Source organism: Lutra lutra, chromosome 16, assembly GCF_902655055.1.
Source record: "Lutra lutra chromosome 16, mLutLut1.2, whole genome shotgun sequence".
NCBI classification, from domain to species: domain Eukaryota; kingdom Metazoa; phylum Chordata; class Mammalia; order Carnivora; family Mustelidae; genus Lutra; species Lutra lutra.
The window spans coordinates 47,637,285-47,664,825 of record NC_062293.1 but is presented as its reverse complement, the minus strand read 5'-3'; the positions used below and the strand labels follow the sequence as shown (position 1 = coordinate 47,664,825).

Genomic DNA, 27,541 nt, shown 5'->3' with positions numbered 1-27,541 from the left:
ATTCCAGATCTGGGACAGGGATAGTACATGTTGAGTATGGAAAAACAAGATGTTTTACTGTGCCATAAAGTATGAAAGTGTTCAAAGAATCATGAAGGCATGTCAAAATAATACAGCTTGAAGGGGCTCCACTGGCCAAATCCAAGAAGATTTGTAAATCAAAACAAAGACAGGAATGAATAACCCACTGAATAAAATAAGACTCATGAACCTAAACTGGTACAATTAAGTAAATAAGTAAATAAATGGGTAAAAAGAAAAAGGTTTTCCTTAAGCACAATGCCAACTAATAAAGAAATGTAGAGTTAAAAAGTCATCAATGGATGCTGAGTGGAAGTATGATGAACCAAAGTCTATTTACATAATCTCAAAGTACCTCCTGCCAATTTTTGTATTACAAACAGAAAACAGGAGAAACCTGGCAATCATTACCTTAACTAAGTGAGAAAAGCTAATATCCCCAAACACAGGACAAGTAAATATCACATGTGTCCTGATATGATGCACTGCAAATGACACACAGCACTTCTGTGGTACTCTTGCCTAATATGCAGTCTGATTCAATCAGGAGGATATAGTAAAAAAACAAACTTAGGGGCAGTCTATAAAATAACGAGCCTAGACTCTTTAAACATGTCTCAGTCAAGAAAAATGAACCAGAAGTGTATTCCATATTCAAATTTCATATATATTTTAAAGCACACCAGAATCATTGTGCACAGAGAGCCTAGGAGGCTTTTAGGTCCTTAGAGGATAAGGCTGAATGGCACTACTAGCAATGTCCACGAGGATATTGCTGTGGTGAATAAGAAAGTAATTTAAAAATGTTTTCATAGTTCAGAAGATAAATTGGCTGAAAAGCACAGAGAACAAACTAGCTTTAAGAGAAAATAATTTAGCCAGAAATCACAAAAGTATACAAACAGCTAACATTCACCTTCAAAGTGTAAAATTCAATTCAGGTAGCAAGCCATCATTTCACAAGCATAGAACATTCTAGTTTGAAGGGACTTTGAGATTACTTGACCTAACTTCCTCTTCAAAAGAAAAGGATGTCACTCAAAAATACATGACTTAGAATAAAACTAAAAATTAATGCCAAATATCACATTTACCTTTTGTAGCAAATCTCATGAATAACCTATTTCCTTTAGCAAGTTTGTTGGCTGGACGAAGATCATTTCTTAGCAGAGACTCTTCTTCTACTTGAGACAATGTGTCCAACTTAAGAAAAAAGAGCATTTTCAATATAAACATTAAAGCTTCTTTCATATTTATTCAGTAGCAAAGTCACCATTGGGAAAGCATTCTTTAACAATTCTTTTTTTTTTTTTTTAAGATTTTATTTATTTGACAGAGAGAAAGAGAGATCACAAGTAGGTGGAGAGGCAGGCAGAGAGAGAGAGAGAGGAGGAAGCAGGCTCCCCACTGAGCAGAGAGCCTGATACGGGGCTCGATCCCAGGACCCTGGGATCACGACCTGAGCTGAAGGCAGAGGCTTTAACCCACTGAGCCACCCAGGTGCCCCTCTTTAACAATTCTTGAAGCAGGACAGCACATGTTCTTCTGAAACATTCCTAAGTCAGAGGTCTTCCCTGAACACCTTGTCTAAAAGAATAGTCTCCATCATTCTCTATCTGCTTACCCTTCTTTACTTTTCTCCATAGCACTCCTCACTTTCTGACATTATATATCTGTGTATCTGTGTATTGTCTGTCTTCTCCACTAGAATGTATGTTCTTTTTTTTTTTTTTTAAAGATTTTATTTATTTGACAGACAGAGATCACAAGCAGGCAGAGAGATAGAGAGAGAGGGAAGCAGGCTCCCCGCTGAGCAGAGAGCCCAATGTGGGGTTCGATCCCAGGACCCTGAGATCATGACCTGAGCCGAAGGCAGAGGCATTAACCCACTGAGCCACCCAGGCACCCCTAGAATGTATGTTCTAAGAGGGAAGGACATTGGTTTGATGCTATATCCACAGGACCTAGAATTTGGTATATAGTAGGTACTCAATAAATATTTTTTAAATGAATACACTTTAATGTATTTAATAACATATTTAATGTATTTAATAACAGCACATGCCCCATTAGGAAATATTCCGTCATTTGTTTTTTCTTAATTTTATTGATTAGGTAACACCTCATAGTATTTCTCAATAAAACCATTTTCTTTTATACAGAAGAATGAGTATTATTCTAAGATTTCAGGAAAAGTCACTCATTACAGCCATAAGAACTTAAAGGCCAGGAGCCTGATATCATCTCAAAAAGTTCAATCAAAGGAAGAACACAACTTAGTAAGTCCTTAAGCCTTAAATAAAAGAAAGTAAACAGTTTTTTTTTACACTATAACCTTGTTTATATCTTTGCCCTATTACTAACCTCTATATCACTTGAGTTCTCATCTTCAACTTCTCCTTCTTCAGCCTCATCATCATCTGAACTGTCCTCCTGCTTGTCTAAAATACAATATAAGGGACAAGATGAAACTTAACATAACACCATCTCACGTAACTTAGAAATCCATTATCTTCTCCTATATACTGATGATCCAAAGCATCACAGCTTATCTTAGAAATAACTGACAATGAGATACTATATAATGCTTTGCAGAGAAACCTAAACCAATGGTGTAAAGAACAAGACTTTCAGCCCTAAAGCCCCTCCTTTGTGTTGTTACCTTTTTTACTTTTCTCAGATGACCTGTCCTCATTGGCATCCCTGGTTCTTATCTTATCCAGGGCTGGCAGAGAGCTCATATTGATAAGGGCTCGTGTGGCTGTCATTTCATCCAGCCAAACCACATTGCCTAAAACAAAATGTAAAATAAAACATTACATCATACACATAAGGTAAATTTTTTTTTTTTAAACAGAGACTGCAACATAGTCATTGCTATGGCCTCATTTAGCTACAGATCAGTATCAGTAAATGTACGAACCAACTCATAAAAGCAGTACAGAAAGTGGCAGTAAAACCTCTTTGATGAAATTAGCCTAGAGCTGCATTCCCAAACTAGGTTCCACAAAATAACTGTATTCCATGAAAATAGGGTTCTGTATATTAAAAATGCCTACACTGGGTGTGGTGCAAAAATAATGAATACTGTTATGCTGAAAAAATAAAAAATTAATAAGAAAAAAAAAAATGCCTGACTCAGTAAGTATTATGTAGTGTTAGTATTCTTGTGATGATGATGATGATGATGATAACAAGAAGACCACTGTCAAATAAATTTGGATTAGCCTTTATACTACTGCCCTCTACAGGGAAGTGGTCTGCTGTACCTTGTCATTCAGACATGCCAAATGATTGTTTCCTACTGTAAAGTGTGGGTGATGATGGTATCCATGGAATATATACAGTGGAGCCATGACAGCCACTTGGCTTTGTAGCAACTAATTTAATCTGCTTCTTTAAGCAAGAGAATTTAGCAAGAAAAAGATGTTGAGAAATCTTAGAGAAAATGAATCTACTTAATTTTATTTAAAGCAGTATTTCTCAAACTAAAGTTACCTTTACATTCTCAGTTTCAGATATGAAGATCTACAGATTCTCACTTTTGTTACAAACACGTGATGTGGCCTTGGGCAAACAATTTTCCTTCTCTGTTTCTCAGTTCTGATGTTCAACATGAGTTAGTAAAAATGGGTAAGTCTAAAGGGTCTCTCTGATTCTAATATCCCTTAGCTACAGTTTTAGTAACATAGATCAGGAGTTAGCAAAGGAGATCCAGCCCACCACCTATTCATTTATTTATTTATATTTCACCAGCTTTATGTAGGTATAATTAATTAAATAAATAATAATAAACTACACATAAATAAATACCTAACTACAAATAAATAAATAATAAACTACACATCCAACATATTTTTAATTAAAAAAAAAATCTGTGGAAAGCAGGCAGGCTCATTCAGTAACATACTGTCTATGGCTGCTTTCATGCTACAATAGCAGAGCTGAATAGACATAACAAAACAAAGACTGTATGGCCTGCTAAGCCTAAAATATTTATTGTCTAGCCCTTTATAAAAAAAAGTTTGCCAACCCTTGATTTAGGTAGTGTAAGTTAAGCAAAAGGAAAAACGGAGAAAACTCTTCAATTCTGTCATGTTTCTTCTTTCAATGCTGAATCAACATCTTCAAAAAAAAAAAAGCGGCATGGAAAACCAGGCAGCTATTCAAGGTATAGCCTAGCAGGTCAGCAAGCTGGCAGTAAGCAAAGCCAGACTAGAAGTGAATTAAGACAAGAAGCCAGCAGAGTGGTTACCACAGGTCCTACCAGACTTGGGAGTGGGGATGCAAGTAAAAATAATAGCTAGTTCAAGCAGGTGAAGTTTCAAAGCAAGCAGAGATGAGAGGTTTCATACAGTATCAGAAAGTTCCAGTTTAGGTCTAGATCAGATACTACGGCAGACCCAGGCCTGTGAAGACCAATATGGGAAGGTGCAATGACAAAATCTAAAGCCCTGAACACAGAGCCCCAAGTCTATATAGTTGGATCCACCCCTTTGTTGGGAAATTGTGGGAATTAAAGAGGCCTCAATCATGTACACAAGACTCAGAGGCCAGCAACCAACCTCCTAGATTCCTGGTCATCACATCTGAGCTGACTTGAAATACTCATGGAATATGATCTGGCAGACTGGCTAAGGCACTGTGATTCTCATCAATGGGCATTCTTTCTCCCCTAGGCTAAAGGCAGAGGTTAGGGAACAGACGAGTAGTCTCAATCACAAATATTCACCATCTGAGATGGCAAAAACAACAAAAAACTTGAGTGTACTTACAGGAGGTATCATCCAACCATTCAATGTGAGCAGGAGGATATTCTTTAAAATAGGAAAAGATATCCTGGGTACTCATCTCATCTACTCCACAAATGTAGATTGTCTCCAGTCTTACTTTGGGGATTGCTAGAAAAACAAGACAAAAAAAAGATGATAGAATTTTCTCACCTGCTACTGCACATCCCACCAGCAGCCCTTTGTAACAGTTCAGATAACCTGTATTTAGAAAAGAAATGTGCTAGAAGAGATGACAATTATTTCAAGAGAAATGAGATATGACAGTAAGGTATGCTATTTTAATTTTTATCACAGAGCAAAAGCATTAAACAAATGATCTAATTCAGAAAGGTATATCAGGCTGAGAAAGATTAAACAAATGGTACTGCTAAAAAGATGATACCTCTCCCCAAATTAACCGGTAGTAATTAAAGCAATACCAAATTCAACAGGGTTACTCCTTCAACCTGACAAGCTGATTCTGTAATTTTAGAATGTATGTCAAATAGAGATGTGCAATAGCCAAGACAATTCGGAAGAGACGCTGCTCCTGAATATAAAGCAAAGTATGAAACTAGAGTAAAGAAATCCTACAAATCAATAATAAAATGATAGCCCAAAATAAAAATGAACATGAGCACACATTTCACACGAAAGGAAATACAAAAGGCCAATAAACATATGAGAAGATGGTTGATCTCACCAGTATCAGGAAAGTGCACATGGGAAACACAACACGAGATTTCACTGCCCATCTGTTGTTTAGTACAGCCACCTTCATTAATTTGCTAGATCTTCTGGATAGTCTGCTGCAGCTTCTACATGCTTGCTGTTTTACCTTGTGCTTTTTAGGTTATAGAGATGGATGGCTTCTTTCCTTAAACTTCATGATCCAACCTCTGCTAGCTTCAAACTTTTCTTCTGCAGCTTCCTCACCTCTCCCAGCCTTCAAAGAAGAGTCAGGGTCTTGCTCTGGATTAGGCTTTGGCTTAAGGGAATGGGCTGGTTTGATCTATGCAGACCACAAAGCTTTCTCCATATCAGCAAAAAGGCCGTTTCACTTCTTATCATTCGTGTGTTCACTGGAGTAGCACTTTTAATTTCTTTGAGAAAAACTTTTCCTTTGCATTCACAACCTGGCTCTTTGGCACTAGAAGCCTAGCTTTTGGCCTATCTTGGCTTTTGATATATCTTCCTCACTAAGCTTAATCACCTCTAGCTTTTGATTTAAAGTGAGAGACATGGACCCTCTTTTCACTTGAACACTTACAGGCTGTTGTAGGATTATTAACTGGCCTAATTTCAATATTGTTTTGTCTCAGGAAATAGGGACCCAAGGAAAGGGAGAGAAACGGGAGACTGGACAGTTGTTGGAGCAGTCAGAACAAGCACATCTGTCGATTAAGTTATCCATCTTATAAGAGTGGTTTGTAGCACCTCAAAATAATTGCAATTGTTAACATCAAAGATACTGATCACAAATCACCATACCAAATATAATAATACTGACAAAGTTTGAAATATTGTAATAATTACCAAAACGTGACAGAGATTTGATGTGGAAAAATGGCACCAACAGACCTGATCAACAGTGTTTCCACAAACCTTCAATTTGTTTAAAAAAAAAAAAAGCAGTATCTGCAAAGTGCAATAAAATGAGGTATTCCTGTATAATATGATGACATTACAAAAATAAAATAGAAATGCCACCATACGTTTTCTAAGGGTATGTATTTGTGTATACAAATACCTAAAAAAAGGCCTAGATACAATTCATACTGATAACAGTTACTACCTCTAGGGAGGAAGAAAGGTTGAAGGCTATAGTCAAAAAGGAACCTGATTTGTGGAGCATAACAAATAGCATGGAGGACAAGGGGAGATGGAGAGGGGAGTTGAGGGAAATTGGAAGGGGAGGTGAACCATGAGAGACTATGGACTCTGAAAAACGATCTGGGAATTTTGAAGGGGTGGGGGGTGGGAGGTTGGGGCACCAGGTGGTGGGTATTGTGGAGGGCACAGATTGCATGGAGCACTGGGTGTGGTGCAAAAATAATGAATACTGTTATGCTGAAAAAATAAAAAAATTTAAAATAAATAAATAAATAAATAAATAAATAAATAAAAGGAACCTGAAACACCAATGATGGAAATTTAAGTTGATGCAAAGAAATGGAGAGACATTCCATGCTCATGGGTTGGAAGAACAAGTATTATTAAAATATATATTACCCAAAGCAATCTACAGATTTAATGCAATCCCTACCAAAATGCCAACAGCATTTTTCATACAACTAAAACGAACGATACTAAGATTTGTATGGAACCACAAAAGATCTTGAATATCCAAAACAATCTTGGAAAAGAAAAACAAAATGGAAGTATCACAATTCCAGAGTTCAACTCATATTACAAAGCAGTCGTAATTAAAACAGTATGGTACTGACATAAAAACTGACACAAAGATCAATAGAACAAAAGACAAAAACCAGACATAAACTTATAATTATATGGTCAATTAATCTTTAACAAAGGATGAGTGAATAAAATGGGAAAAAAAAAGAGTCTCTTCAACAAATGGCATCAGGAAAACTGGACAGCCACATGCAAAAGAATGAAACTGGACCACTTTCTTTGACCATACACAAAAATAAATTCAAAATGGATTAAACACCTAAGTGTGAGACCTGAATCCATAAAAATCCTTGAAGAGAGCACAGGCAGTAGTATCCCTGACATCGACTGTTGCAACATTTTTCTACATATATCTCACAAGGCAAAGAAAATAAAAGCAAAAATAAACTACTGGGAGTACATCAAAATAAAAAGTTTCTGCAGAGCAAAGGAAACAATCAATAAAACTTAAAGGCAACCTACTGAATGGGAAAAGATACTTGCAAAAGACATACTTGATAAAGGGTTAGTATACAAAATATATAAAGAAATTAATAAAACTCAACATCCAAAAAATGAATAATCCCATTTAAGAATGGGCATAAGTGTTTGCTTCAGCTGCACGTATACTAAAATTGGAATAATACCGAGAAGATGAGCATGGCCCCAAGCAAGGATGACATGTAAATTTGTGGAGCCTTCCATATTTTTTAATGCTAAGCGAAATAAGTCACTCAGAGAAAGACAAATACCATCTGAATGTGGAATTTTAGAAACAAAACAAAGAAGGGAAAAAAATGAGAGAGAGACAAATCAAGAAACAGACTCTTTTTTTTTTTTAAAAGATTTTATTTATTTATTAGACAGAGAGTGAGAGAGATCACAAGCAGGCATATGGTAGGCAGAGACAGAGAGGGAAGCAGGCTCCCTGCTGAGCAGAGAGCCCACTGTGCGGCTGAATCCCAGGACCCTGAGACCATGACCCGAGTGGAAGGCAGAGGCTTAACCCACTGAGCCAACCAAGAGCCCCAAGAAACAGACTCTTAATTACAGAGAACAAACTGATGGTTACAGAGGGGAGGAGGGCACAGTGGATGGGTTTAAGAGGTGATGGGGATTAAGGAGTGGACTTGTGATGACTACAAGGTCATGTATAGAATTGTTGAATCACTATATTGTACATCTGAAAGACTGGAATTAAAAGTAAAACTTAAAATAAAAAGGACAGGAGACATGAACAGACATTTCTCCAAAGAAGACATCCAGATGGCCAACAGACACATTAAAAGATGCTCAACATCACTCATCATCAGGGAAATGCAAATCAAAACTACAATGAAGTATCACTTCACACCTGTCAGTATGGCTAAAATCAAAAACACAAGAAACAGTAAGAGTTGACTAGGATGTGGAGAAAAAGGAACCTTCTTGCACTGTTTTGTGGGAATGTAAACTGGTGCAGCCACGGTGGAAAACAGTATGATGATTCCTCAAAAAGTTAAAAATAAAAGTGCCCTACATGGGGCACCTGGGTGGCTCAGTGGGTTAAAGCCTCTGCCTTCGGCTCAGATTGGGCTCTCTGCTCAGCGGGGAGCCTGCTTCTTCCTCCTCTCTCTCTCTCTCTGCCTGCCTCTCTGCCTACTTGTGATCTCTCCCTCTGTCAAATAAATAAATAAATAAATAAAAGTGCTATACAATCCTATAATCACAATATTGGCATTTACCCCCAAAAAACAAAAACACAAATCCAAAGGGATACATGCAACATTATTAATAATAGACAAATTAAGGAAGCAGCCCAACTGTCCACTGACAGATGAATGGACAAGAAAGATGTGGTGTATACAGGCGTGCCTGGGTGGTGCAGTTGAGCAAGTCTTGGTTTTGGCTTGGGTCATGGTCTCTGGGTAGTGGGCTCGAGCTGTGTGTGGGGCTCTGTGTGGAGTCTGCTTCTCTCTCTTTTTCCCTCTGCCCCTCCTGCTCATGCTCTCCCTCTCTCTCTCAAATAAATAAATAAATCTTTATAAAAAATGTGGTATACACACACACACACACACACACACAGGATTACTGTCATAAAAAAGAATGAAATCTTGCCATTTGCAACAACATGGATAGAGCTAGAGTATAATGCTGAGTGAAAGAAGTCAGTCAGAGAAAGACAAACACCATACAACCTCAGTCATATGTGGAATTTAAGAAACAAAAGAAACAAGCAAAGGAAAAAGAAGAGATAGACAAACTGAGAAACAGACACTTAATGGTTACCAGAGCGGATGGGGTGGAGGGATGAGTGAAATAGGTGATAAGGATTAAAGAGTACAAGTATCGGGGCGCCTGGGTGGCTCAGTGGGTTAAGCCTCTGCCTTCGGCTTGGATCGTGATCTCAGGGTCCTGGGATCGAGCCCCGCGTTGGGCTCTCTGCTCAGCGGGGAGCCTGCTTCCCCCTCTCTCTCTGCCTGCCTCTCTGCCCGCTTTTGATCTCTCTGTCAAATAAATAAATAAAATCTTAAAAAAAAAAAAAAGAGTTCAAGTATCATAATGAAAAAAAATAAATAAAGGTCAGATCCTCCAAAAAAAGAACTTCAGCCTTACCAGGATTGTGTTATTTTTATTTTTTTTACTAAATACTTCAGTTCATTTTTTTAAATACCTGCGTATCCACCACCTAACTTTACGATTAATTTCTTCAAAAGACCTGAGGCAAATAAAACATTACATACAAAACGGGCCTGTGTAACTCCTCCACATCCCTTCTCTCCCTCCTTTCTCTGAAGTAATTTTGTTAAGAATTCAATGTTCATTACTCTCAAGTACGTTTTCATATATCTATCTAAAACAAATGAACCTAGAGGCACCTGGGTAGCTGAGACGGTTAAGCATCCCCAACTACTGATTTCAGCTCAGGTCATGACCTCATGTGTCATGGGGTCCAGCCCCCATGTCAGGTTCCATGCTCAGCAGGGAGTCTGCTTGGAATTCTCTCTCTCCTCTCCCTCTGCTCCTTCCCTGCTTGCACGTGCTCTTTCTTTCTCTCAATAAATAAATAAATAAATCTTTGAAAAAAACTCAAAACAAAAGCAAAACTAATGAACTTAAAAGTATTTACATATTTACTTAAAAGTACGTGAACACGTTCAGATAAAAAAATGTTTAAATACTTGTCATTTTGAAGAGTGAAAGATAGGTTTAATTAGAAACCATACAAGTATGGTCAGACTAAATCAGGTGAGCGTTTTCCTGCCAGCCAGATTCATGAAGACAGAGATACCATCAAGACTTATGAGCCCTGGCAAGTCATTATTAGTGACCAGCAGTTCAATGGTGAACAGAGCCCACATACAACTGAGATGGCTGTCTACATTGGACAGGAGCCTTCTTAGTTCTTCTAGCTAAATCAGGACTTTGGAAGAAAAAATCCCATGGGATGTAAAGTCACAGTTCTGAAAAAGGTAACAAATAACAGGGAGAGCAGTGGCCCAGCAGTGGGAACAGACTGAGTGATCCTCAGAGCTATATGGGAACGGGCAATGACAAACCTGGGAGAAAATATCTTGTAGGAGACTTGCTGATCTGATAACAAAGATTTAGTCATAAATGAGATAAGCAAAGAAAATAAAGACCAAACAAAAAAAAAATGACAAAAATAAGTATCAAGAATATCACAGCACTGTTCTATCAAAACATTAAAACATTTTTTAAAAACCCTATAATGAAAAAACAGTTTACAAACAAAAGGAAAAGAGTAGAAGGAACAAAGCTTCTAGGCTCAGATGTTTATATTTTGAAGAAGAGAGAATGACATAAAAATCTAGAAATGGGCAATGGACAATCTTGGTCAAAAGAAGCAGGTAAAGATATAAAAAAGGGATGCAAAAGCCAGACAAAAACTACTCTCAGTCAGCTGGAGGATTAAAAAGGTTCATTCTCAAAAGAGAACCAAGCTGACTGACAATGACAGCAGCAAGATCCATGGGAGATGGAAACTTTGTTAAGTTCAAGATTTGATGGAAGACTGCCAAAAAAAGGATGCTCAATCCTTCCTCACCTTGCTGGTGTCACGGCCTAAAATAAAACAACAAAAAAGGCACCTAGATTTATGTCCAACCAATGAGAAAGGGCTAATTGCTGATGTGGCACTGAAAACATGCACTGGGGAATGAGGACTGGACATTTACTGAGTACTAACTTAAAAGCAAGGTGGTGAGGAAATCATCTTTGACTTGAAGACAAAGAATGACAGATAGTAGGACACAAAACTCAGGTTTTTAGGAAAGCAGATTTCTGAAAATCCAGAGAAAAAGTAGTCAATTCCAAGGCCTTTGATTAAAAACTTGGGGCACCTGAGTGGCTTACAGTCAGTTAAGCATCTGCCTTCGGCTCAGGTCATGATCCCAGGGTTCTAGAATAGAGCCCTGTGTGTTGGGCTCCCTGCGGAGCCTGACTCTCCTTCTCTCTCGCTCTCTGAAATAAATAAATAAAATCCTAAAAAAAATAAAAATAAAATGATCAAAAACTTTGGAATACACTAAATATAATAACTCAAAGTATGAGAGGTGATCCCCAAAAAAGAAAAGGCAGCAGAGTTTAGGGGAGCACAACCTGCCAAAGAACAAACATGGAAGATAAACAGTAAATTACTAATGACTAATGTAAGAGAATGAATGTAATAAACATAAAAATCTAAACAACTAACATCAGGATTATCTTGTTTAAGATTTACCAACAGATGCAGATGCAGAAGCCATGTATACCAAAGTGTAGATTAGGTATAGCTAAAATGTTTAAAGGTAGTTATGATAAAATCTACACAATAGGCTGAAACAGTCTTGAAATCAACAAGATGTAAATTGGTAAGGATAAATAAAAAGGTAATTCTTAAAAAATGTTTCAAGTACAAGATGGGAAGACTCTTGATCCCTGGAGAAAAGCCCTGGGTGCTCAGGTGCACTAGATTAATACAACACTATGAAATAGGTAGGACAGAGACTACAGTAACAGTCCTGCCACACTCCCCAGAATCCAACCATGTCTGGAATCTACACCTCCCCTTATGTAGGGCATTTTGAGACTGGAAAGAGTCTAGAGGAAGGAGACCAGAAAGTCATGTCACATAAAGAGAGTTTAGGGCACAGCCTGCCAATTCCCTCACCAGAAGGTTTACTTTGTGAATAAGGAAAGGACTTAATGTTGTTCTAAGAGTCACAAAGTAACTAACAGAAAGTACTAGAAAGCAATTTCTGCTCAATGCAAGGTCTTATCCAAATATAAGACTGACCACTTCATAAACAGTTCTTGCGCCCCCACTAGGAAATGTTCAGGCAAAGGCCAAAAGAGCACTGAGAACCTTGCCAAAAGGCCTGCAGCACTGGGTAGGAGGTTGGGTCTAGATAACCTCTAAGTCCCTTCCAAACATGAGAGCTTTGATCTTGGGGATAAGGAGACTAAAGCTGCTTGACACCGAATCACTCAAGAGTAGCAAGAACTCCTGATGCAGAATGGTCTAGTGCAATATATCCCAAATTATGTCCCGGAATGCTGGCAGAAAGGTCACAGAACACAGGTCTCCGTCAGACCAGCCTTCAAATTCCAGTCTTGCTACTTACCTAGCTGTAGGATCTGAGTGAGCTTCTCAAACTCAGCACCTTAGTTTCCTCATCAGTAAAACAAATGATGAATACTGTTCTCTCACAGCATTCATCAAAGGATAAGTTAACCACATAGCAGAGTGACCAGCACATAATAAGCATTTATCAAGTGGTATCTTTTATTATTATTGGAATGAAGAGGAGTAACAAGAAGAAGAAGGCGGGGGGAGGAAAGGGAGGAAGAGGAGGAAAAATAACTTGACACCTGGTGCAGCTGCAGGAGTCAAGATACTTATTCCAACGTCCCCATTCTCCCAAGAGGCTAGGCCACTTAGATGATTGCCTGAGATGGAGAACATTAGATAATTACAACATTTATTGGGCACTTACTATATATGTCATCCTAAGAACTGTAACATTTTAGTAAAGCCTCTCAATAACCATATAAAAATTACTGTTAATCTGCCTTTCCAAATAAGGAAACTCAGGTTTAGAGGCTAAATAACTTGCCCGAGGTCAAAGAACTAGAAAGTGACAGGTTAGGCTTCAGAACCCAGGCTCTTAACCATAAGAGTAAAGGCTCTCAATCCTGACTATACAGTAGAATTACTAGGGGAGACACAAAAGAAAGAACTATCTCTGGGACCTTTACAACCCCCCCCCATTCTAATTTAAACTGATATGGATAAGCACCAGAGTCCTCCAGAGTTCAGCAATGCTATCCTAGGTGGTGCTCCCTCCTACATGAGAATCATGTTGTAATGAGCAACTTGCTCTAGCGGACATTGAGGTAGATCTATTGCTTTTTAGAAGTATCTTTAGAACCACGAAATCAGGTTTGCTCTTCCAAAAAAAAAAAAAAAAACCAGAAAAGCAAAACAAAACTTCTTCTTTTTTTTTTTTTTTTTTAATTAAAACTTAACTCTGAAAGTGATCCTTTTCAGGTAGGTATCATTTTCCCACTTTATAAACAAGGAGACTGAGACCTAAAAAGGTTCAATAACCTGCCCACATTCACAAAGAAACTGAGACTGAATTCCAGGAGAGCTTAGCATGCTAAAGAGTTCCAACAGAAGTAGGAGAGAAATTTGAGTGGGTGATTAGGGATGCTTTATGGAGGAAGTGACATCCAAACATGATAAAGCATGGGATGACAGGAAGGGCTAATCACCCGACTGAAAGGCATGAATAAGATCAGAGCAAGATGTCACAAGATGGGACACCTGGGTGGCTCAGTTAGTTAAGGATCTGCTTTTGGCTCAGGTCATGATTCCAAGGTCCCGAAAGCGAGTCCCACATGGGGCTCCTTGCTCAGTGGGGAGCTGCTTCTCCCTCTGCCTGCAGCTCCCCCCTGAATTGTGTGCACGCTTGCTCGCTTTCTCTTTCTGACAAATAAATAAAATCTTAAAAAAAAAAAAAAGGATATCACAAGAAATGTTCACAGGACTAGAAGTAAACAGCTGTGGTAAAACTATGGTGTTTAAAGGTGGAGTTCTAAGAGGCCTCAGAGGTCTACCTGAGCCCAGACTGTACAGACATGAATGCTAAGCTGCACAGCTGTTCCGTTTTTCTAAAACAGAAATCCACTCGAGCAGATGCCTGGAAACCCAGCCTGCACAGGAACCAAGGTCATATTTCCAACTTGAACTCATGATGCAGAAAAAGAGTAAAGCAGCATCCAGAGCTGAGTGTGTATCCAAACTACTCTATCCAGTGGGATGGACTGAGGAGGTTTGGGTTTATGGTATCATATACATACTATAAGGCAAAAGAGCAAAGTAATTAACGGCAAGGCTTTAGAGTCAGAAAACCGGGGTTCAAATCCTGACTCTACTTGTACTAGTTGTGTAACCCTGGGCATTTATTAAATTTCTTTGAGCCTCTTTCTTTCCTTGTAGAATAGGGATAAAAATATATTCCTCATAGAGTTGTTGTGAGAAATGATTAAGAAACAAATGTGTAATGTGCTAATTAATGTAGTGCCTGGTAAGACAGCAAGCTCCCAACAAGAGAAACTCACACATCAAAGCAGAGACCTTTAACATGCATTTAGAGGGATGCCTATTAATCCCTTCAAATACCCAAATTTGCAAATACTAGAGAAGGAGACCATTTGTATTGATGCATTTATATTAGAGTGGAATAATATGGGCTGTGAATTGAAAAAGTATTAATTTTTCCTTTTTTATAAATTGCTTTTGAAGACTAGGGCATATTACTATATATACCTCAGGGTGAGCTCTAGAAAGCAAAATATTTACCTTAATAAAACACAAAAATAAAATTACGAACCTGGATCACACAAATATTAATGGCTTTCCCCTAAAGTCCCAGTATTCCTCTGACTCCCCTTAAAAAAAAAACCATCAGTGTGACACACTTCCATTACATTTTTTTTAAAGATTCATTTATTTATTTGAGGGAGAGTGAGTGTGCATGAACAAGCATGTAGGGGGGAGGGGCAGAAGGAGGAGAAAGACTTAAGCAGACTGTACTGAGCGTAGAGCCCAACATGAGGCTCGATCTCCTGACCAGATGAGAACATGACCTAAGCCAAAACCAAGAGTCGGATATTTAACCAACTGTGCCACCCAGACGTCCCACACTTTTACAGGCAAAGAAAAGTTGACACTTCCAGTATAAAAGCAGAAAATGAGTAAGATTCTGTAGAAGTGCAGGTTCTAATCTCAGCTCTGCCACTAACCGGGTAACCATCTCTGGGCTTTCTGACAAGATGATCTCTCTTCCAGCTATAGCATCTAAGACACAGCTAGCAGCAGCTCAACTTCATTTTTTTCTTTTTTTAAGATTTTATTTATTTATTTGAGAGAGAAAGAGAGCATGAGAGTGGGGTGAGGGGCAGAGGAGAGAAGCAGATTCCCTGCTGAGCAGGGAGCCTGATGTGGGGCTTAATCATGGACTCTGGGATTATGACCTGAGCTGAAGGCAAATGCTTAACGGACTGAGCCACCCAGATGCCCCAGCAGCTCAACTTTAAACACATCACTCAGAAATGGAGGTTTGGCAAGTCCCTTCTCTTCAGAGTGTTTGGAAGGCCAGAAGCACAAGGCCATGGCAGGGAAAACCCATTCTCTGGGAAAATGCAGAAAAATACCCCCAACACATTGTACCTTTCTTCATCATGTCTCGGTCCAAGGCTACATTTCTTTGGGCAAGATTTACTTCTGATCGAAAATGGAAGCGCTTGGCTCGCTGTTCTTTCTTTTCAATTGCTTCCTAGAAGGTACAGAAAAGGCCAAAGAAGTGACACATGGAGGAGGAAAGTTAAATCATAAATGCAACAAAATGCTTCAGTGACAATCCTAAAGTAAATCAGAAGAAATAACCAACACTGTGCCTTTAATAATTTTTGCAGAGAAATGGATATTCAGTCAATGACTGACAGAGCATATTTAATACTGCTATAATTTGTAATAATCTTCATGATTCAATGAGTAATGAATGTTTTGGTTCTCTGACATTTTACTGATTATTAGCAATCATGCAAACAAATTACAACTAGACAATCTCACTCCAATCTTCCAGGTGTAGAAACTGAGATACAAAAAAGTAAAAAGGTTTGCTGGAGATACTCTGGCTGGTGGTGGGGGTGCAGATCTTCTGATCTCAGTACTATTTCTAGAAGCCCCACCACCACCCCCATTTCACATCATCTGTGTGCATGGTAATCACATCTATCACATTATGTCTGCCTGAGCAGTCCACTTCCTAAAGCGTTTTCCCTGTTTAAAAATAATTTTGAAGCAAAAAAACTCTCTCCTCTATTCTAGGCTTGTGTCCATGGAATTGCCGGTTTTCATCTTTAAGTGACAAGAAGCACAGATACTTCCCTGAAAAAATAATCAGCTTCATAAGTTTTTCTCCAAGAGCTAAAATAAGTTCAGGTCCAACTATGGGTTTCTGATAGCTCTTAGGAACTCTTCACTAATTGTACACTGACTTTGCCACACTAATTGAAGGTCTGACTACAAGAAAGCTTGTGGGGATTGGTAAAGCAGCAACACTTTGTTATTTCCCAACAGTTATGCTAATTTTCTTCACTGAAGTCTTCCCAGTGCAAACAACAAATCTAGCTTTCCTTAGTAACAACTTAAGTCCCAGTTCTGGGGCTACCAACCTTTCCCTCATACATGTTTCACATAATGGCTAACTGTACAAAAGTAAACAGAACAATCTACTTCTTTTTCAATTACAGTAAGAAAATATCTTCACTTTATTCTATTTCCTTGCCTGTCTAAAAGATGACTAGTTCTTTCTTTTGGCTTTTAAGCAATCTGAGAATGAGACCCAGATAAAATACAAAAAGGTAAGCATGACATATTTATTTTTGTTTTTATGCACCCAATATAGCTAAACATTACTCAATTATAATTCAAAATTCTGTTCTAAACTTAATTGCACACATTAAAATCAGAATGAATGTTTAAGTTGGATACCACCAATTAAAGCAACAAATGTATCCTGACTATTTATAATAAGGAAAACAATAGGTTAGGCTCTGTAAAGAGTTATGGGAAAGCTGGTAACCTAGTAATAGCAGTCACTAGAAAAAAGGCAATACTCCCAGGTACTGAGAGTAATTCAGCTGACTTGGCTTTCAAAGTTTAGACAGCCACACAATCAGGACATCCTATTTTTCTAAGCCTGCAATCAGTAAAGAATAAAGACATTTACTATCAGCCTACTATATGCCAGGTATTTTTCATGTTCTGTCTCATTTAAAGTGGAAATAGCATTAAAAACAGTATTTAAAAACACATTTTTAAAGACCTGATGTAACATAAAAAAAGCATCCCCAGTGAAGAACTTTTTCTTAAATATGGCTAAGCACAGGCAACTAGGTACATGGATTTTATCTTTTCATAAATGTAAGAACACAAATGCTGCCTATATGTTTTTAGGATGCATGAAGACATTATTGTGTAATACAAAATTTAAATTAAAAAAGGCCTTAATGAAGCAACAAAAGAAAAAAGGAGGTAAAGAATAACTGCTGTTTCACAAATCCTACGGACCAAGTTCATTAAGTTCACCAGCTTATCAAAATGAATAAATAATTTATGGTCTGTCTTACCTTGGAGGTGACATCAATTCCGGTGATGAAGCTGCCAGCCTTGTTTTCATACCTTCTGCTTGTGTCCTAAGACGAGGGGAAGAGTGAAAAATGCTAACAGGAACTGAAGAAAAACTCGTGATAAAAGACAGCCCTGTAACAGATTCCTTTTGGATAGTCATTCCTTTCAGCAATCCTTCCTCACCCTGGCAACCCTTTATTCATGAGGAAGCCTGTCTCTGTAACACCAGGTAATGCACAATCAACCACTCTAAGAAGTAGTCTTATCTAGATCAGACCCTGTCCCAAACCTTAACTAAGTCCATTTGCTGAAGGTATTTATGTAAATGAAAATACAGGCTTTCATGAAAAATGTCCAAGTTAAGTAAGGCACACTCATTCATCTCCCCAGCCACACACAAAACAAATCCATCATGTAAGGCCACCAGGTGGAGCACAAGTCTTTACCAAAATACAGAAAGTCCAGACTCATCTAGACCTCCTGGGAAAACATAGCACAGTGCAAAGAAGAGGATGGGATTTGGAAGCCAAAGACCGAAGTCACAGCTCTGAGATTCACTAATTACTTGCCACTGTACAATTCCTTTGGCCTCTCTGGGCTTGGGTTTCCTCCATGGTATCTGCCTACCTTCCTGACCTCCTTAACTGCTCTCCTATTTGCTCTACAGAGCTTTACATTTCTCCAACAAAACAATTTTGTTCCCATCTGGATTCTTTGCACCTACTGTTGTTCCTGCTGGAAATACTTTCTTCCAAACCTGCACTTGGTTGGCTCCTTTTTGTCACTCAGGCTTCAGCTTAAATGTCACTATCAGAGGACTTCCCTGACCATCCTATCCCATTTGGTTTCTGGCTCTGCACGCTTACCCTGTTTCCTGCACTCTCTGTCCCATTAACTTGTTTTACCTTCTTCACAGCATTTACCACTATTAGAAATTCTGTATTTGTGTCCTCTTACTAAAACAAACTCCCGAGGCAGTTTGATCTTGACCTTGATCAGGTGCCTAGGATTATGCCTGGCACCTAGTGGGGGATGCAATAACTCCATATTGCACTAAAGGAATAGTATCTACTTCACAGCTGCAGTGAAATTTAAACAACATAATGTAGTAAATGGTAAAATGCCACTATGTTATTTGTTGTTACCAGAGTCATCATTTGCTATCTTTAGTGATCTTATCTTCTTCGCCTTTTCCCACAACTTCAGTTTAAAACCCAGACTTGCTGACATGTGGTTAAAAAGTAGTTCATGTTAGATGAGAAACTAAGTACATAAAAGCCATGCAGGCCTGAGACCGGCCCTAAGAACGGGACATAGGACCATGAGACCAAAAGCAAAACAACTCTCCCCGCCCCTCCCCATGTGATGAAAGACGGACCAAGGACTACTGCTGGTTTGCTTATGTTTTGGTCTCACTAAGGGTCACATGCTGGGGCCACCGTGTAGGTGCTACAGATCAAGTGGAATGGGGACAAGATGACTCCCAAGTCACAAAAGAAACACCGAGTTTCGGCTGCTGACAAGACCAACCCTCTAAGAAAAACCGCCAGTGTTATATTTTAACAAACAGCAGCTCCAACGGAGACTCTGATGCAGGCGTCACCCGACAGTTCCTCCCGTTCCCGCCCCGGGCCCCGCCTTTATCTCAAGCCCCCAGACAACTCCAGCCCCTCCTCGCTCACACCCCTGCACAGCCTGGCTCAAAGAAGCAGTAAAGGGAGTGTCCTCAAATACCCCTTAGTCTCTCCCATCTTCTCCAGCCCCCTCAACACCCATTTCCGGGCGCCCCGGCGTCCCTTCTCCCGCCCCCCGTCTCTCCTCAAGCTTGGCGCCTCCGCGCCCTGAGCGCTCACTCCCCTTTCCCCTTCCCCTGACTTCCCCCGGCCCAGGCGCCCGCCGTCTCCCTTTCCGGCGGGCCGGCTCCGCAGCGGGGAAGTAGCTCGGCGACCTCCTCCTCGCCCCCGCCCCCCGCCCCTACCGGGATCAGTTCTTTCAGCGAGCGCCGCACCGGCACAATCTCCAGCTCGCCCTCCTCCACTTCCATGGGCTCCGGCTCGCCACGCTCCAAACCAGAGTCCGCTTCAGGCGACGGGAGCCCTAGAGCCGGCCCCGCCGGGGCCTCTGCCTTCACCGACACTCGCAGGCCCCGTACGGCCGCCATAGCCTCCCGCCGGCCGCACCACTGAGAACCCGCCTCGTACACTCGCCGGCTAGAGCGCCGCCGCCCCTGGCCACAGAGCAGTCACCGCTGCTCTCTAGAGTGTCGCCTACTTCGGCAAGAAGCTCCACACCCCTCCCCCTCAGCGCCCCCTCCCCCTGGTGGCGGGAGGAACCCAGGACAGCTGGAGCGAGGCCTGGTGAAGAGGAGGGCCTTAGGGGGGACGTGGGCGGGGCCTGCCGGAGGGGACGGGGCCTGGGGGAGATCGATGTTTCTCCTTCACTTAGAGAATAGGTACGCCTGGAGCATTAAACATGTTATAAAAGTCAGCTTTACTAAATGATCATTACATGTCAGTGACTGTTCTAACTGCTTGATATCTTACAACTCTATTGAATAGGTGCTATTACTAGCACCATTTCACATATTAGGAAACTGAGGCATAGAAATTTATCCAAGGTGAGAGGCTATTATTTATTTATTATTATTGTTTAAGATTTTCTTTATTTGTTTGTCAGAGAACGAGAGAGTGCGCACAAGCAGGGCGAGCAGCAGGCAGAGGCAGAGGGAGAAGCAGGGATCCCACGGAGGAAGGAGCCTGATAGGGGTCAAATCCCAGGACCCTGGGATCATGACCCAAACCGAAGGCAGGCGGTTAACCAACTGAGCCACCCAGGCGTCCCTGTTTTTTATTTTTCTATAGACTCCAGCATGGAGCCCAATGTGGGGCTTAAACTCACAATCCTGAGATCGAGACCCCTGAGCTAAAATCAAGAGTGGGATGCTCAACTGATTGAGTGAGCCACCTAGGTACCCAGGTGACAGGCTATTTAAGAAAGAAAACCTGAATCTGAGCTTAAGGCTCCAGAGCCTTGGTCCTTCACTTCTAGCTTATTGGTAGGTTTACTGTCTCCTTGCCTTGCCAACCTTGGTGTCTCTTTCAAGTCTCCCAATAATTGGCCCATTTGAAATACATAAATATTGAGACTCCAGAAGAGTAGTGAGTTGCACAAAGCCCAGAGCTTGAATCCAAATTTCCTGACTCTCCAAGGCTCAGTTCACTGTAAACTCCCGAGCATGGTTTCTTGCAACATTTCTGATATCCTGGTTGGGAGACAGGGAGAGACAGGGAGACAGGCTTCCAGAGGGCACCACTGGTCAGTTTTTGCTTTTGAGTCCTGATTTTGCACCTTCCTTCCTGTGTTACCTTGGGCTAGATCTGGCCACTCTCTGGGCTGGTCTTCCCATCTGAAGAGGGTGTAAGTGGGACCCTAGGTTCTCAGAGGCCCTGATAGCTCTATTAATGGAGGAATAAATAATTATAAACCAAGGGTGGGCTTAATCAGCATCACACATGTCTGGGTTTCAAACTGACTGGCCCTGCCCCTTATACCATGTGTCACTTTGGCAAGCCACTTAACAGAATTAAGACGGGTAAGAATAATTTTCAAAAAGTAAAAAAAAAAAAAGGGGGGGGACTTAAGTATAAAACATACACATGTCAAAGCTTTTATTCACTGATTAATGTAGACATCAGTAAGATATTAATACTAATTTATAAGAGAATTTGAGAATGAGTACAGAGTTGGTCAGTCAACGGAATGCTGAAATGAACTTGACAATAAAGGTTAAAGCCCTACAATGCAAGAAAAGTGCAACCTTTGGGATTCCTCTTTATCAGACAGAAAATATTTGCATTGCTATTTGACAAGAATCATTTACTCATTATAAGTTTCCTATGAATTAGCCTCTACTCTTACAGAATTGTAAAATACTCATTAGTAAATCAGAAGTCAAGCAAAGGTACACATCCCTAGAAAATCAATGATCCCCAGGTGGAACTGACACATTGAATAACACCTGACACTACTCTGAGAGGACATCACTGCTGTGCTTTCTCCTATTCCTTTTTCCTATTTCCAAAGTCTGGATGATTTCTTATTAACAGGAGAAACCAGGAGAGTGGGACACTGAGGGAGACAGGAGAGAGAGTTTCATGAAGGAAGTGATCAAGTTTCAAATTCAGTGAAACCTGGCTTGGGTGTAGAGGTTTGTTGACTGTTGGTGACCTTGAGGAGACCAGTGCCCATGAAGGAGAAGGTAGATTAATGGTGGAATGTGAAAAAGTACGGACAAGTCTTTTAAAAGGTTTGTGAAGATGGAGGCTAGGGGACAATGGAGGATATTAACAGGGTCCTCTGCAGAATCACTTTTTTTTTTTCTTTGACTGAAATTGACCACACCCTGTCCTTTTTCTCTCTCCCATTCATGGTATAAGCCTACCTCTCATAGGGGTAACAAAAGGAAAAGCTATTAAAAGGTAATATAAGCTTCTAAGGTGAAATCAAATGCTACCTGAGGACTGGTAACATGGTCCACTCACCGGATGTGATGCTTACTCAAAGATGTTCTTTAATGCAGTTCTAAATTGGGTATATACAACCCATGCCTCACACCCCCTGCCCCCTCAGTTTATGTCTATTGTTGGAACATGTGCAGGTTGTTAGTTAAGGAAAAGTTTCCACAGTTAAAGGAAGGCTCATGAGGCAGCTGACCCTGGTAAGGGAGTTGTATTCATGTTCCCCAACCTCCTACACAGATAAATTCTTGAAAGGACTATATTCCCTCATTTTCTTCATCTGACTTGACCACTCTGTATCATAGATGTTGATGGTCACCCCCTAGTTCTTGAAACCACACACACTCTTCTGTTACAAAGCCACACTTGGTTTTCCTTTTTCACCTTCCCTGCTGATCCTGCTCCTGTGCCTTTTTGGGGTTTTCCTCTTTACCCAATATTAACAGTTGTCCAGGACTCAGTCCTAGATCCTGTTTCTTCTCACCCCATGCCCAGTGTCTAGGCCATTTTATCATATCCATGGCTTCCAGTTCCCCCGCCATATATACCCCTAGGTTGCCCACATCTCCATCTCCAAATCTTCCCTCTCCTCTGAGCTCCAAACTACATGTCTGTTTGCCTACTGCACATCTTCCCTTGAATGTCTCAAGGCACCTCTCTTCTCCTACATATCCCTCTTGTCCATCTGCTACTTTCTATCCTCGTGGTTACCATTCCTCTGCTTCTTTCCATCCCAGCCATCATCATATCCTATCTTGTCTGGACACTCAGTGGCCTTCCCACTGATTTCTCCATTTTTCTGGTTTCTCCACCCTCATCTCTCCTCTACACAGTAGGCAGACTGATCTTTTCAGGACACATTATCCAGGCCTGCCTTCCTCTCCAGCTTCATTTTGGAGATCACCAACATCACCACCTCAGTTCTTGGTAAGCACCAGGCTCCCTCCTACCACAAGGGTCTTGCACAGGTTGGTCTCTTTCCCGAGCTTTCTTTCCTCCTCCTTGGCCTAGCTAGTTCTTCCTTAACTTCAGATCTCAGCTCAGATCTCCTTTCCTCTGGGAAACCTCCCAACTACTCTTAGAGAGCCACCACCACAACATAGTTCCTATATATCACTCATATCAGTTTAAAATCATCCACATACATGCATGGCAACTTGATTAATGTCTGTCTCCGGCAATGGACTGTGAGAGCCATGAGAAGAGGAACAGTGTTGATTTAGTTGATTATCTAACTCAGTGCCTAGGTATAGAAGGCCCTGGACATATACTGAAACGATGGATGGATGGATGGATGGATGGATGGATGGATGGATGGATGGGCATATCAAAAGAAAACGAGACTTTTGCCCACGTTAAATTTAAAAACATGGAGCATCAGATCTACACCCACCTTTACCAAATTCTAGACCAGGGCTATTCGATACTGACCATCACTGTTCATTAAAGTCACCTAGGTTAAGATACATAACCTGTAACTAGTAGATAAATAAGTCCTGGGGATGTAATACACAGTGCAGTGATTATAGACAACAAAATTATTATAAATATAAAACTTGCTAAGAGACTAGATCTGAATTGTTCCCACCACTAGAAGAAATGATAATTATGTGAAGAGACAAAGATGTTAGCTAATACTACAGTGGCAATCATACTGCAATACAAATGTATCAAATCAACATGTTGTTAAACTTATAGAATATTACACGTCAATTGCATCTCAATTAAAAATAATGAAAAAACTTAAAAATCAATGAGGAAGCTGAGAAGATTACATACTATATGATTCCAACTCTATGACATTCTGGAAAAAGCAAAAGTATGGCAACAGTAAAAAGATCAGTGGTTGACAGGGGTTGAGGGTAGGTGAAGGGTGGGGTTTGGGCGGAGGGAGGGATGGACAGGTGGGACATGGGGGATTCTTGGGGAAGTGAAGCTACTCTGTATGAAACTGTAAGGGTGATACGTTATTTATATTTATCATACTTACATAACTTTCATAATGTACAACACAAAGAGTGGACTCTGAAGTACACTGTGGTCTTTACTATCTCATTGGTTTTAACAAACACACCACAATAAGGCAAGATGTTACTAATGGGGAAACTGGGGGGCAGGAGAGGAGGCTGAGAGGGTATATGGGAACTCTGTACTTTCCTCTCAACTTTTCTATAAACCTAAAATGTTCCGAAATATAGCCTATTAATTAAAAAATAAATCCTGACATTCAGACTATCCCAGAGCAATTAAATCAGAATCTCTGATGGTAGAGCCCAGGCATCAGGGTTTTTGTTTTGTTTTGTTTTTCTCCCAAAGCTCCTGTAGGCACTTTGATAACTACTGTTTAGACTGAAATGGGAGTGGGAGGGACAGGCCAGAGCTGGGAGCCTTCCTTCAGCTTTGGGGTGGGTTTCCCAGGAAGGTGGGTAGATATTGGGACAGCTTGTCTTAAAGAAGGAAATGGGAGCACCTGAGGGTAAGGGGATCCTCTTCTTTGAAAGTTCCAGGGCCTTAGTGATGGTCCCCTGGACTCTGGGGGAGACCAAGTATACAGGCTTAACCTGCTCCTTCCTGTGTTGCAGTTCCCCATTATTCCAGTTCCATTCCTTTGGCATAGAACCCTGTCCGGGCGATGGAAGGTAGGCTCTTGAGGAGACCAAAGGTCTGTGGGGTGGGGGTGTCACAAGGCTCTTAATGCAGACAGTATCAGCCAAGTGCATGGACCATGACTAGGAAAGTGACCTGTCTTGCTGGGAATGGGACAGAGTGAGCCAGGCAGTAACAGGAAAGAAGGAGTCAGAGTAGGGGGCATCTGAGAGAGAAGGCAGGAGGGGCTTCCTCCTATATGCCCAGAAGTGTGAGGCAGTAGCCTTTGGAAAGCCACAGGGGTGGAAATCTGGGTTATAGCTACAGGGGAGGCCTGAACTAGTTTGCCGGCTGGGGAGCAGGAACAGGGGACCAGAAAAAGTCAGTGAGATACAGGCCAGAGAAGAGCCTTACAAGGGATCAAGTGGAGAGAGGGAAGACCCCATGTTGTGATTCAGCTGAGAGATGCTCTTCGAATGGACTTCATCATGGTGGAACAGTCAGTGGGCAGATATAGGTTAAGAAAGTGAATCAGTCAGTGGGTGAGGTTGCAATTCCTGGGCCCTGAATCCCAGTCTTGTAGGAGATGGACTAGACACCAGGCCATGTGCCAAGGGTGTCTCTGGGGCTGTGGCCGGGGAAGGTTTCCTGGAGGAGGTGATTTGGAGATTGGGGAGTGGGGGCTAGGTAGTGGGGAGGGCAGGGAGGTTGACCACAAAGCTGGGATGGGCTAATGACAAACTGGTCAGCTTGTCCTGGGAGGGGACTGGCAGCTGCCCTGGAGAATGAAAGGATTGAGACTGCTCCCTGGGACATCCTAGCTAGAGAAATAAATGAGTCTGAGATCCCAGAGGGAAAATACAGGTCTGTGTGTGTATGACAGAGGGGACCCGGACATGAGATGGTCCTTTAAGCCATGGCCATGCAGTCTAGCTGGAGGCGGGAGGGGTGCAGGGAGTCCTTGCAGGCAAGAGACTGTTCTACCAGCCAGATGGAGGGCACACCCTTCCCCAGACCCTCCTGGTCTCCTTCTGAGCCTCATTTGACCTCCAAGGTCCAGCACCACCCATTGCATGGCTCCCCCTGGCCTCCTTTGGCAGAGTCCCAATGGCCCAGGAGGCAGGCCTGCTTGTTCGCCCAAGCGGAGGCTTGTGTGTGTGTGTGTGTGTGTGTGTGTGTGTGTGTGTGTGTGTGTGTGAGAGAGAGAGAGAGAGAGAGAGACAGAGACAGACTAAGTAATCTATGGGGTGTTTATATGGGTTCCAGTATGTGTCTGGGTGTCCTCCTGGAAAATTGAAAAACCCCATTTGCCTTGAGCCCCCCTCCCTTCTTCTTCAGGCTGAGACCATATAGGATGATAGGGATTGGGAAGAGCAGAGACCAAAGTGCCTGTAGATTTCAGAGCCCAAAAAGATTCTCTGTAAGTAACTGGGGCCTCTGAGGAAAAACCCGACTGCCCCCTAGCCTCCAGCTGGACCCCGCTGGCTTGGGCTCAGCTCTCCTGTGTGGTTAGGCTTGGAAAGGCAGCCTCTGTCTCTGGTTTCCCTAGATGTCCTTTCCCTATATAGGGTTCTCCATTTTCCTGACCGCTGATGTGCAAAGACCTGGGTGGGGCGGGTGGACAGGGGATCTAGGCTCTAGTCTGGCTCTTCCCTGACTTGCTATGTGACTGAGTGAGACTGTTTCTTGGGCCTCAGTTTCTCTACCACAGTTTGCCTCTTAGAGTGGTTGTCCTTGAGGGGAAATGACATCATGCACCCATGGTCCTAAAAGCTCTTATGCATGATGATCTGGCCTGTCAAACCCAGGCCCAGGGCTTGGTGAGCAATGCTTGGGATGAACCAGCCCCTTGGATGTGGGGCTGACTTTGACAGAGGCAGGGATGGGGGAAAGCAGTGCTCTAGAGGAGTGGGTGGGCTTGAAGAGTCGTGGAGAGTAAGGAGTGAATGGAGTGTGGGGCATGGTCTGGAGAGCAACCAGAGGGTAGCAGAGCTGATGACAGGGGCCTCAAATGCCAGACTGACAACTGGAGAAATGTGTTGAGTGATGGGCATCGTCAGGTGGGTGACTGAAGATTGCTCTGGTAGCCAGTAAGAGGATGGCTTAGAGTCCCAAGGACCAAGGCCAGGAGACCAGTGAGGAAGTGAGAGATGGTGGGGAGGAAGGGGGGACAGACCTATTTACTGGCCTTGGTATTTGGGAAACTTCTGCCTGGCTACCAGTGCCCCTCTTAGAGAAGACTTGGTACAGTCCCTCATGGGACCTTCCCAGGACCTTTCCCATGAAACATGCAAGAACAGCTTTGGTACCCATTTCTCAGAGGGAACAACTGTTCAGCATACTGGATAGCATTTGGCTTGGTCTCCTTTCACCCAGCTGGGAACTCCACAGACAGGTAAATACCAATCATGCAAGATTGCTAAGCCCATGGCCGCTAAGACCATGGTTTCAGAGAGCCCCAGAAACAAAGTTCTTTTTCTTTTAAGGGCCTCACTTGCTGAGTACTTACTATATACCAAGTACTGTATCAGATGCTTGGCACAAGGACTTCATTTAACTTCACAAGA

General features: G+C 41.5%; 2 protein-coding genes and 1 non-coding gene across 5 annotated transcripts in view; 2 read left to right on the top strand and 1 right to left on the bottom strand.

Annotated features, from left to right (window-relative positions):
• Positions 1-20,075, bottom strand: part of NCBP3 (nuclear cap binding subunit 3) — a 32,131-nt gene extending 12,056 nt beyond the window's left edge. The window contains exons 1-7 of the mRNA XM_047706698.1: positions 19,850-20,075; positions 17,871-17,936; positions 15,907-16,012; positions 4,797-4,922; positions 2,684-2,812; positions 2,386-2,462; positions 1,116-1,224 (exon numbers count right to left, since the gene is read on the bottom strand). Of these exons, the coding sequence (XP_047562654.1) occupies positions 1,116-1,224; positions 2,386-2,462; positions 2,684-2,812; positions 4,797-4,922; positions 15,907-16,012; positions 17,871-17,936; positions 19,850-20,032 (796 nt within the window). The 5' untranslated portion in view covers positions 20,033-20,075. The remainder of the gene's footprint in view (positions 1-1,115; positions 1,225-2,385; positions 2,463-2,683; positions 2,813-4,796; positions 4,923-15,906; positions 16,013-17,870; positions 17,937-19,849) is intronic.
• LOC125086968 (ATP-sensitive inward rectifier potassium channel 12-like) overlaps positions 1-27,541 on the top strand; it is an 874,374-nt gene that overhangs the window by 640,182 nt on the left and 206,651 nt on the right. The window lies entirely within an intron of this gene.
• LOC125088216 (U6 spliceosomal RNA) lies at positions 7,793-7,898 on the top strand. The gene has a single exon (XR_007123619.1). It is a non-coding gene; the product is annotated as a U6 spliceosomal RNA (small nuclear RNA).